Source organism: Aegilops tauschii, chromosome 5 (genome assembly GCF_002575655.3).
Source record: "Aegilops tauschii subsp. strangulata cultivar AL8/78 chromosome 5, Aet v6.0, whole genome shotgun sequence".
Taxonomy (NCBI): Eukaryota; Viridiplantae; Streptophyta; class Magnoliopsida; order Poales; family Poaceae; genus Aegilops; species Aegilops tauschii.
In genome coordinates, this window is record NC_053039.3 from 563,577,041 (window position 1) to 563,589,721 (window position 12,681).

General features: G+C 43.7%; 1 protein-coding gene across 1 annotated transcript; it reads left to right on the forward strand.

Annotated features, from left to right (window-relative positions):
- The first annotated feature begins 1,269 nt into the window (after positions 1–1,269).
- LOC109743632 (FBD-associated F-box protein At4g13985-like) lies at positions 1,270–4,007 on the forward strand. The gene is made up of 2 exons (XM_073499511.1): positions 1,270–2,118; positions 2,584–4,007. Exons 1-2 carry the CDS (start codon positions 1,270–1,272, stop codon positions 2,743–2,745), a joined length of 1,011 nt encoding a protein of 336 aa, XP_073355612.1. The 3' UTR covers positions 2,746–4,007.
- The last annotated feature ends 8,674 nt before the right edge of the window (positions 4,008–12,681 follow it).

The window sequence follows — 12,681 nt, forward strand, 5'->3', positions numbered from 1 at the left end:
GATGTGCTGCAAATTTGTAAGATTAGTACGTCTCCAAGACAGCAAGATGATTTTTCTTGCCTAGCATCCAGAGAAAAGTGGCTGATTCACAGTTAGGAGTGCCTATCATTTAGCTATGCAAAACCATGAGGAACCCTTTTCTAATGGTGCTTCTAGTGCTCAACCTGATGGTAGACCGCCGATTTGGAACCTTATCTGGCAAGCCACTGTCCCTGTCCCGCAAAAGATGAAAGTGATGGCATGGAAGGCGGCGACCGGTGCACTTGCTACCTTTAAGTGCAGACAATACAGACACCTTCGAACATGTGCAACTTGCTCGTTGTGTGGTGTTCAAGATGAGAGCTCCTTCGATGCTTTAGTGGCATGCAAGGAAGCGGTGCAGCTCTTGGAAGGAATGAGGACGATATGCCCAATCCCAAGCAATGAACTTCTTTCTAGTAATTACTAGGGAGGAATGGCTGCTCAATATGCTAGAAAACTATACAGAGAGGATACATGACATGGTGCTGATTTTAATATAGAAAGTCTGGAATTTGCGACTGATTTATTGCATGGAAAGGACCATGTTCCGGTAAAAATCTCAGTCACCTTTATAATTAGCTATCTCAACTCTATATGGAATGCAAAAGAGTACAACTCGGAGGAGATGATCAAAGTTAAAATGGTAGAGGGCGAGGGGTGGTCGGAACCCAAGAACAAGGAAACTGCGTCGGCCAGACCATTGCCTGCTCCTGCTGAGGGACGGATCGCCCTTTTGGTCGACGGTTCGTTCTCCTTAGACGGGACCGCGGGTTCAAGATGGTCCCCAGGAATCCGGATGGAAACTTGATCTTTGCTGCTTATCGACACCTCTTCTTCTGCAATGATGACCTTGAAGTGCAACTATACATGCCTTAAGGGAGGATCTAATGCTTTCTTTCGAGCAATCAGACTTTCCCGTGGTAATCCGACTCTTCGACGACACTTTCTGCATTGTCTTCAGATATTCTTGATCGATCGGCTTCTGGTCATTTAGTCTCAGAGATTAAGTTCCTCTTAGCTGGTAGAGTTTTTTCCTTTGAAATTTCTAGTGATCATATCGCCCATGGAATGGACACACGCACGCACACGATTGAAAGCAACTCGGACGCACACCCAGCCCACGACGCCATGTGCGTGTTGGAAAGCAACTCGGACGTATCCCACGACGCGATAACAAGTAAGAAAGCACAGAGACGCGAAACCCCTCGTCCATCCCCTTCACCTATTGCCGGCGATCACACCGGGTAGATGGCAACGGATCAGGCCGATCTCACTAGCGACCTCCCGGACGATCTGCTCGGCACTATCGTTTCCCTTCTCCCCACCGAGGACGGCGCCCGCATGCAGGCTCTCTCCCGTCGGTGGCGCCCCATCTGGCGCTCCGCGCCTCTCAACCTCGACGACGACGTACCTGAAAAGACCATCTCTGACATCCTCTCTGCCCACCTCGGCCCCGTCCACCGCATCTCGATCTGCATCAAATCGCTCCGCTATCGCTACCACGGCCACACGCGGCTAGCGATCCTGGACGAGGCGGGCGATGCCAGGGTCGACGGCTGGTTCTCCTCCCGGGTTCTCGCGCACCTCGAGGAGCTCCGGATCGACTACAGCCACGGCAGGAACGGCAACGACGTGTCGATGTTGCCACCGTCTGTGTTCCGGCGCGCGCCCACGCTCCAGGTGGCCACGTTCGGCCGGTGCTGTCTGCCAGTGCCACCCAACCTAGCCGTGGACTTTCCGCTCCTCCGGCAGCTCACGCTGTACAGGGTAACCCTGACGGAGGAGGCTCTCAGCGCCGTACTGTCCGGCTGCCCTGCGTTGGAAAGCCTTCTGCTGGCTGAGAATGTGGGCTCTGTCAGCCTCCGCGTCAACTCTCCAGCTCTCAAGAGCATCAGCTTTTGTGCTCCTTATTACTCTCACCTTGTCAAAGTCCAAGAGCTGGTCATCGAGGACGCACCTTCCCTCGAGAGGTTGCTGCCGCTCAATCCCAAGTATGGTCCGGCCACCATCCGGGTAGTCCATGCTCCTAAGCTAGAAATATTGGGTGGTCTAAGTAAAGGCATATCACAACTCCACCTTGGCACGAGTGTTTTTCAGGTACGTAGTTGATGAGATTTTTAAATTATATATATGCTTGCATTAGGCTGCTCGTAGTGGGTAGTATCATAGTCTATGACAGTACCTCCGTAATACATAGTATCATAATTTAGTATCATCTTTAGTACTCCCTTCGTCCCAAAATAAGTGATTTCACTTTGTACTAGCTTTAGTACAAAGTTAGTATAAACTTAAGTCACTTATTTTGGGACGGAGGGAGAGTATAATAGATGACCTTATTTATTGGTATCATGCAAGACACAAAGTAGTACACTAATTACTATGATATGTTATCATATTATGATACTGAACTCTCTTTTTCTTGGCTCAATTATATGCAACCTCTTAAAATTGTCTTCTTACCATGCATGATGCTAACTATGATACACCCATTACGGGCAGCCTTACTGCTTAAGCTAGCTACTATTATTGATACATGTTTGGTTTATTTTATTTTATTTTTAGAAAATGGTCGCCGTTAGCTTGACAACCATAATGAACACGGTCAAGATTTTGTCTCTTGTTCTTGTTGGCCCCGATTTGGATGCAGTTCTTGACTACCTCGAGTGCTTCCCCTGCTTGGAGCGGATTTATATCACCGTGAGTATTTTTTGCCAGATTGCTTAAAATGTCAAGATATCACGTTGCCAAATTGTTAGCAAGTGTTCTTTTTTCCTTTGTCTCCAGTTAGATCCACCAAGGTGCCGGCCAAAGAATATAAAAACTGTGATGACGTATGACTCACTAGATGATCCAATTGAACGCCTTGAGAACCATCTGAAAAATATGGCGTTGAAGGTCTACGATGGCAACAGTCCACAAGTTGACTTTTCCAGGTTCTTTGTTTTGAATGCCAAAGTGCTAGAGAGAATCGAATTTGGCTTGCCTGAGATATCAATCTCCAAGAAACGGATGGACGAATGGAGGGATAACCAACACGGGCAACTATGAGTCGAAGACAGAGCTTCTTGCAGTGCTCAGTTTGTATTCAAGAACTTTGTTGGGACTAAATGTAATCATCACAACAATAAGGATATCCATGATCTATCGATGGCAGATCCGTTTGACTCCTTCTTTGATGGATATGTTACCATTTGAGAAAGTGTCCTTAATGTTCAAAGCTAACTTTCATATCTTGTTTGTGGTCAAAACTCTAAAGTTGTATTACTGCTTTAATGAGTTATCTCTACACAGTGCTCTACATCATGTAGGAATGGGAAGATCCCATGGTCCACTTGTGGAAGTGCTTGTAGAGCACGTATGAGGAGATTTCTATATAGTCCAATTTCTACCATGTTGCTTTAGTGCAAAATCTACTCGGTTTAGTTGGTTTTTTCTGTTTCTTAGTTGGTGTGGTTGGTTGTTTCTTTGCTCCGTCCCTGGTATTGTAAAGCTGGTCACCGAAACATGTCCTATTACAGATTGCCTTTTTGCTAATTCTTAATTGCAGTAACCAATGTTTGACACAACGTAAGTTACATACCTAAAAATTTTCCCAAAAATTCGCAAGCACTCTTACACAACAAGCTGGATGAGCTCATGCCCCACCTAGATGGGAGGAGCAGGCCACTAGCAGCCACATCTTTGAGAGTTCAGAACCAGCAATCAGCGTCCTCTCTGCCCCTTGCTAACAATGTAGGCCTAGGATCTTACTACCGAGGGTGCCACAATTGATGTATACAATGTATAAGAAACATAGGTTCAATATATATCAGAACAAAATATGTAAAGTTGCACGAGACAGGACTTTCAACACCCGGGTGGCCCTACACCTTCTGTGAACGGTAAATTCAAAAACAATTAAAAAGAAAATAAAAAAAATTCAACTTTGGGACAACAAATGTGATCAAAGTTTCAATGATTTGGCAACATTTCAGCTAAAAATAACATTCAAGGAGCCCTCACCTAAAAAAGCAAAATCACTATTCATAATTTGTGTGCACTTTTGAGCAGTGATTTTGTTTCTTTTTTTTGTGAGGGCTCCACGAATGTTATTTGTGGCTAAAACTTTGCAAGAACATCAAAACTTTGATCATCTTTGATCCATGAAAGTTTCTGATTTTTTATTTTATTTTTTCAATTTTTTACGAATTTACTGTTCACTAGTGTGTAGGGACACCCGGGAGCTATTACACCTTTCTCAAAGTTCCATTAAATAGTGTAATTTGGTTAAAAGAGTAGTGTAAATCCAACAAATAAACTATGAATAGCATCAAGTTTCTATACAATTAGTGTTAAGTATGCTATGGAAAGTATTTTTCATTTTTGTAGGCCCCTAGATCTACCCCTAATTGCTGATTTCTATCTCCTGCCACTAGCCCCTTACCACAAGCCCCTTTCTCTTGTTTCTCTTCTTCTGCATGGCCAGAACTTCTATCCTGACCGGAGTTCGATTTGTTCCATTTGTCATGCTTGTGTTTTGATTATCGCAGGGTGGCACATCTTGTATATATCAGAAATATATGTATTTTTTTAGCAAGATACCTAAAATTAATCCGCTACCTTGCCATAGCCCAACTTATACAGGCACTTAAAGAGATCTTTGGGGTCTAACATAAGTAAACTGGTTGTAAAGTAACTAATGACATGTACTAAACAGTCAATAGTAGCTGGTATATATTGTAGCCTTGGAGCGTCATGTTGTCAAAGTGTTCTTATCGGTCAAACTGTAATAACAACATTAGTTGTCCTTTTTTTCAGGGAAAACTCCCGATCTATGCATCAAATTATGATAGTACAAAGAACATAACAAGCAATAGAAATTAGTTGTCCTTGGTAGCATAGGCTTGCTACTTTAACTATTTAGAATGTTCAAAGTAAATGAAGTACCTTGTTTCTTTCCAAAAATATTTTCTAATTTTTTTTGGTGAAGGCACGACATGCTATTGTCGAAAATATTTATAGGTTGCATAGATTGAGTTAACCAATTTATTGTCGGATGCGCGACATGCTTATATTGAGACGTGAACCAATAACAAAGGTAAGTATGTTTTTAAACGACAATTTGTAGCTCGGGCAAAGTTCCCCTCCAAGGTCCACCAGCCAGTTCGTGGATTCTCCTCCCCTCCGCCCGCCACACTCTGGCGGTGGGTGGTGGGGGAGTGGAATCCTAGTGCCCCGAATCTGGCTAGTAGTTTAGGTTAGGGTCTTTTAGTCCTTATTGCGGTGGCACTCACATGGATGGCGACGCTTCATCTTTGAGTTAGTCTTTCAGCCTTCGGGCCTCCTCGAATTCATCAGTCATGACATAACTGATGTAGCTATGGCGTACATTCAAGTCGTGTACTTGGAGCGTGGAGTTTAGGGTTTCTCATGTTACATTCGTGACAATGTCATGTGGTGTGACGAACTTCATGTGGATTCAAAGGCTTAACTATAAAAACCGCGGCTCGCTATGGCCCCAGCGTGATGGACCTTATTAGGGACTCATGCACGAAGATTTCTTGGCTGTCATCGACAACACTAGTGCAGAAAAGCCTAACAATGACATGGCAAAATTGTCCGTGCCGGCGTGGACACCCGACACCACAAATATGGTGTCGTTGTTAAAAATAGTGGTGGCGTTGGAGCGCACGTCAGCAATATTATATATTCCTATGGCGTTGGATCTAAGTGTACCGACGGCAGTATCATACATACCTATGGCGTTTAATATTTTCCAAAGCCACAAAGAAGACCAAACTATAGAGGCGTTGTATTTTCACCATACTAATATCATAACTTTTTTAAGAGGAAATAATGTTAGTATCTGACTGAATGAATTTAGATTAGCTACGTCGAAATAGAGATTAGATCCGTGCACTACTGGAATCGACGGCTTTGCCGAGTGCTGTAAACACTCGGCGAAGGCCCAAAAAAACTCGGCAAAGCCTTTGCCGAGTGTTGCACTCGGCAAAGGACATTCACGTACACAGCCTTCCGGCAAATAGAATTTCGCCGAGAACCAACCATCGCGCACTCGGCAACGCCTTTGCCGAGCGTTTTTTGTGGTACTCGGCAAATATTGGGACTCGGTGAAACATAACTAACGGACGACGGAAACGGCAAAAATTGGTACAGTTGCACTCGGCAAAGGTGATGGCTTCCCCGGGTTGTACACTCGGTAAAGATGTTCTGCAAAATTTAAAAAAAACGCCGCCGTCAACGGCGACGTCGATTCATGCCGGCGAGTTACAGTGGCCCACAGCTCGCGAGTCACCACTCGTCTGAGCAATGCACCCTCCTCTGCCAAGCTAGCCTGTCCGCTGCTTGTGTGGTAGCTTGGCCGGTCCATTGTTGGCTTGCCGGAGCGTGCGGGTGCTGCTGCTCAGCAAGAAGACGCGTCTATGCGAGATGAGCCTGGCCGCCGCTCTTGGTGGCGCCGTCGACGACGCATGTGGCTCATGGCCTCCGTGGTTGTTGGTGCCGCCGCTCGCTGGCGTGTGGTTGGTGAGTTGCTGCCTTCCCACCGTGTGCATGTGATGTCGCTGCCACTTGCAGCTGCCTCGCATCTGCTGCTTCGCTGCTACGTGCATGAGGGAGCTTGGTGGCCGGCCGCCGGCGTACGTGCTGCTTGAGAGATGGCATGCAGGCGAGCCGGAGAACGAACGGTGCGCACCTGAAGCTAGAGGTGCTCAAGCACTACGCCGGCAGGCTGCTGCAGCTGCTCGAGTCCTCCGCCGGCGTGCTTCGAGTTCTCCATGGCTGTGTGCCTGTGTATGGGAGTGTGGATGTGTCAGACGGTGAGAGAGATGAGAGGGACAGAAGATAAGGTGCGTGTGTGTGTGGCTGTACGTGGCATGTATGTGTGTTTGTGTTTGTTTGTGATAGAGACGTGTGTGGTTCTGATGCATGAAGAGAAAGCATGAGATACGAGATGTGTGTGGTTGTCTGCTTGCCATGTCATCGATCCGTGGCACTAGCTCCCAACCAATCAGAGACAGGCACACTTTACCGAGTGTTGCTCTCGGAAAAAACCTGATAAAAAAACAGCATAAAGTCATTTAAATTGTGGAAGTAGCTAAAAAACTAAAAAATTCATAAAACGTCGGAATTAAGCATAATGTAAGGTCTACTTACTGTGAAAGTTGGAATGGTACCATTTTGCACCTTGCTTTTTGTAGTTGCTTTACAAAAAAAACCATTTTTGACACTTAAAAAATGAAAAAAAAAATTACAGAAAAGTTGGAAACTCTATTTGACAACATTGTTTTTAATGGCAATATGCACTTGTATGTTTAATTCCGATGTTTAACTTGATATGGCCATCACCTTGGTCATTTTACTTGAAAGTCATGAAAGTTCATACACGATAGCCCGTTTTGTGAAGGAATTTTTTTCAAATTAGTTATATTGAAAGTTTGGTATTTTTCCTCGCAACTAGTACACATAAAAGGACTCCATGCGAAAAGATTGCATTTTTTAAACTTGTATTCGTTTTCTTTTATTTTTTCTAAAACGGGGTCAAATTGGTCGACATGACTACTTGTATATCTAAAAATATGTTTTGCTAATTTCTATGACTGAGCTATCACACACTTGCAGTTCAATTTTGAATTACTTTCGGGAAATTGACATAAAGTCATTTAAATGTGCGAAAGTAGATAGAAAACTAGAAAAACCATGACACTTGGGAATTGTGCATAAAATATGGTCTACTTACTGTGATAATTGGAGTGGTGCCATTTTGCACCCTGATTTTTGTACTTGCTTCACAAAAAACACCCATTTTGGACACTTAGAAAATGAAAATTGATTTTTTTGTACAAAAAAGTAGAAAACCCTATTTGGCAACATTGTTTCTAATGTCAAGATGCACCTATCTGTCCAATTTGGGGATATTATAACAAACTATGCAATGAATATGACCATCACCTTGGTCCTTTGACTTGAAAGCCATGAGTGTTCATACACGATAGCCCGTTTTGTGAAGGATTTTTTTTCAAATTTATAATATTGAAAGTTTGATATTTTTCCTGGCAACTAGTACACATAAAAGGACTCCATGCGAAAAGATTGCACTTTTTAAACTTGTATTCTTTTTCTTTCATTTTTCCAACACGGGGTCAAGATGGTCAACATGGCTATTCATCACAAAGGGTTGAATCTCACAAAACTCTAAGTGGTTCTCCCATATAATGACTACTTGTGTATCTAGAAGTATTTTTTGCTAATTTTTATTACTGAGCTATCACACACTTGCAGTTCAATTTTGAATTACTTTCGGGAAATTGACATAAAGTCATTTAAATGTGCGAAAGTAGCTAGAAAACTAGAAAATCCATGAAACTTAGGAATTGTGCATAAAATATGGTCTGTTTACTGTGATAATTATGGTGGTGCCATTTTGCACCCTGATTTTTGTAGTTGCTTCACAAAAAACACCCAGTTTTGACACTTAGAAAATGTAAATTGATTTTCTTTGTATAAAAAAAGTAGGAAACTCTATTTAGCAACATTGTTTGTAATGTTAATATGCACCTATGTGTCTAATTTTGGAACATTATAATAAACTATGCAATGAATATGACCATCACCTTGGTCATTCGAGACTATATTGATATTTAGCATGCCAAAAAGTGTAATTAATATGGCTTAAATGAAAAAGTTTTCAACATGAAGACTATCCGTCTCGTCAAAATAAACAAATTTGATCTTTGGACCATCTTCATCCGAGGTCGTATGCAACCTGTACAGCCAAAACCATGAAGTTTAGCAAAGACCCCCTTTGCCGAGTGTGACACTAGGTAAAGACCCCCTTTTGCCGAGTGTGATACTCGGTAAAGCCCTGTTTGCCGTGTTTTGTTGTTTTACCGAGTGTTTTATCCACAACACTCGGCAAAGTGCCTGTTTGCCGTGTTTCGCGTTTTTGCCGAGTTACGTACTCGGCAAAGACAATATTGCCAAGTGTCCGATATAATGTACCCGGCAAAGAGCCTAACACTCGGCAAAAAGAAAAATTCCAGTAGTGGTGGAAAGGTGTGTGATATTTATTTTCTCCAATTCTAAAACACGGGCATGTTTCCTAGTGTCCTACAAATATATTCGTCTTTATTTTTGGACAACGTTAACACCCACACGTGTGGTGGGAGCCAAACCCGCCCACACGCCCTATAGCACACAGACGACACCATGTCACCGCATGCATGCATGTGAAAATCTTTTTAGATTTTCTGTTTTTAAAATGTTTTATCTCTTAAATGAAAAATCCGATTGAAGATCCGTTTTCACCATTAAAACCGTCGCGATGAGATCTTCGAAACTAGATCTCATATCAATATATTTCGACGAATTTTTTTTTGTTAAAAGTTTTCGTGTCTATTGCACATGAATTGTCATGATGTTTACACTGAAGTTGCCATTATATGTTTCAGCTATTTTTTTCTATATTTAAAAGTAAATTTTGACATATTATAAAATGGGGAATTAAGAAACTAGACTTGTGCTATGTAAAGGGAGGCATCCTACTTGAAGCGGATCAAGCCGTTTCTTTCTTTTTGTTTTGTCTTTTTTTTTCTCCATTTTTCCCATTCTTTTTTGCATTTGTTTCTTCGTTTTTCTCTCCTTTTATTTGGTTTTCTTTTTTAGTGGCTTTTCTTCGTTTTTTGTTTGATTTTATTTTTTTTTCTCTTCATTTTTTGTTTTCCTTTTTTTCTTATTTTTTTGTTTTTAATCTACATATTCGTATATGTCAAAACAATTTTTTAAATAAGTGATCAAAATTTTTTGTATACATGTTCAACATTGTTCGAACGCTTATTCAACATTTTTCAAATACTTGTTCAATCGTTTAATACTCGTCCAACACTTTTTAAATACTCGTTCAACATTTTTTGTATACATGTTCAGCATTGTCAATTCAACATTTTTCAAATACTTGTTCAACATTTTTTTAATACTTATTCAATATTTTTCAAATACTTGTTCAACAATTTTCAAATGTGTTTTGAAGAGTGTTTTTTGATGTGTTTGTGTGTGTGTGTGGAATATTTGAAAATATAAATAAAAGTACAAAAATAAAGCAAAAAACAAGAACAGAAAACAGAAAAAATAACAGGCCCTGGTCTCCCGCGCGGCTAGGCCGGCCCATCTGGGGCTGCCCCCGACGCGAGGCTTGCCCCTCTCGCGTAAGGCGACAAATAGGGGCACCCTTCGTTGTGTGTCTCGTGACCCATTTTCGAGTGGTTGCTACTAGCGAGCCGTGGCGTTGCGTTGTTGTCTGTCTCGCGGCCCGTTTGTCGAGTGGATGCAAGAGGCGGCGCAGGGTGTTGTGCTGTTTTTTGTTGGGCTGCCTTTTTTGTCTTTGTGATAGCAGTTTTTGAAGACGAGGGAGCGGTGATCCATTTCCCCCCTCTTTATAGCATTCTCCTTCCCGACGACATTCATTTCACCCATTGCCCTCTGTTCCTCTTCGGTTGTTGCTTCTCGAGGCGGTGACAATTTCTGGAGAGCAAGAAGGAAAGCGAGACGCGATCCGAGTGAGTTGCCATGTTCTTCCTTCTTCTCCCCCCTCCCCCGCCGCTTTTTTGTTGTGTGTCTATGCGATTAGCTCACAGATCTAGCACATCGTTCTTCTTTCTTGTTGTGTGCTAACGATCTAGGATTTGTGCATCAATGCCCAAATGTATAGGTTTTCACAGTTTTAACACCTTGTTTCCTTTTGTTTTTGTGTATTCATCGATCTAGGGTTTGTCCTCCAGTGTCCCAAAATGTGGGTAGGGTTCCTCACTGTTGAGCAGACCCTTTTTTCCATGCATCAGTGATGTTGGCAACTCGAGGGATGTAGTTTGTAATCGCCCGAGTAGCAAGTCCACCCTCGACTCGCAACTCAGGGGGTGTTGTTTTGGTTTTCACCCCAGTTGCCAATCCACCCTCGACTTCCAACTCGAGGGATGTAGTTTGTAATCGCCCCAGTTGCAAGTCCACCCTCGACTCGCAACTCGGGGGGGGGGGGGGGTGTTGTTTTGGTTTTCACCCCAGTTGCCAGTCCACCCTTGACTTCCAACTCGAGATATGTAGTTTTTAATCGCCCCAGTTGCAAGTCAACCATGTACTCGCAACTCGTGGATATAGTTTTGTTGCCCTAGTTGCAAGTCCACCCTCGACTCATAACTCGGGGGTGTAGTTTTGTAGTTGCCCAAGTTGCAAGTCCACCCCTCGACTTGCAAGTCGAGGGTGTTTTGTTTTTTTTGTTCTTGTTTCATGGTAGTTGCAATTAGACCCTCGACCCACAACTAGGGATTTCTGTCGGCCCAGTTGCAAGTCCACCCTCGACTCGCAACTCGGGGGTGTAGTTTTTATAGTTTCCCTAATTGCAAGTCCACCCTTGACTTGCAACTCGGGGGGTGTTGTCATTTGTTTTTGTTTCATGGTAGTTGCAATTAGACCCTCGATCTTCAACTAGGTGTTTCTGTCGGCCCACTTGCAAGTCCACCCTAGACTCGCAACTCGGGGGTGTAGTTTTTATAGTTGCCCTAGTTGCAAGTCCACACTCGACTCGCAACTCGAGGGGTGTTGTCTTTTGTTCTTGTTTCATGGTAGTTGCAATTAGACCATCAACCTGGAACTAGGGATTCTGTCGGCCCAGTTGCAAGTCCACCCTCGACTCGCAACTCGGGGGGGGGGTGTTGTTTTGGTTATCACCCCAATTGCAAGTCCACCCCGACTTGCAACTCGAGGGATGTAGTTTTGTATTGCCCCAGTTGCAAGTCAACGATGTACTCACAACTCGGGTATGTAGCTTTGTAGTTCCCCTAGTTGCAAGTCCATCATCGACTCACAACTCGAGGGGTGTTGTCTTTTCTCCTCGTTTCATGGTAGTTGCAATTAGAACCTCGACCTGCAACTAGGGCTTTCTGTTGGCCCAGTTGCAAGTCCATCCTCGACTCGCAACTTGGAGGATGGGTGTTGTTTGTTTTCAAGTTGCAAGTCCACCATGTCCTCGCAACTCGGGGATGTAGTTTTCTATGCCCCAGTTGCAAGTCTACCGCCGACTCGCAACTCGAGGGATGTAGTTTGTAATCACCCAACTGCAAGTCCACCACCGACTCGCAACTCGAGGGATGTAGTTTGTAATCACCCCAGTTGCAAGTCCATCCTCGACTCGCAACTCGGGGGTGTTGTTTTGGTTTTCACCCCAGTTGCAAGTCCACCCCGACTTGCAACTCGAGGGATGTAGTTTGTAATCGCCCCAGTTGCAAGTCAACCATGTACTCGCAACTCGGGGATAAAGTTTTATGGTTGCCCTAGTTGCAAGTCCACCCTCGACTCGCAACTCGGGGGTGTAGTTTTTATAGTTGCACTAGTTGCAAGTCCACGCTCGACTCGCAACACGAGGGGTGTTGTCTTTTGTTTTTGTTTCATGGTAGTTGCAATTAGACCGATTCCTGAAACATAGAGACGGCTTTGCTCAGTCCTGGGCTGGCCCTTCTCTAGGTTTTCTCGCAACATGGTGACGGCTTTGGTGCCCATTCGGCCGATTCCTTGCACTAGGAAGTAGATCTCAAGGTGGCAGAGCTACTTGACAAGGTGATTCATCGCGGGCTGGCCGACGGCCGTGCGTGCTGTGCGCCAGTGGCCCTCAAT

Coding starts and splice junctions, on each gene's coding strand:
- LOC109743632 (XM_073499511.1), top strand. CDS start 1,270: ATGGCAACGGATCAGGCCGATCTCACTAGCGACCTCCCGGACGATCTG. Junction 2,119..2,583: donor TTGGCACGAGTGTTTTTCAG/GTACGTAGTTGA, acceptor TTTTATTTTTAG/AAAATGGTCGCCGTTAGCTT.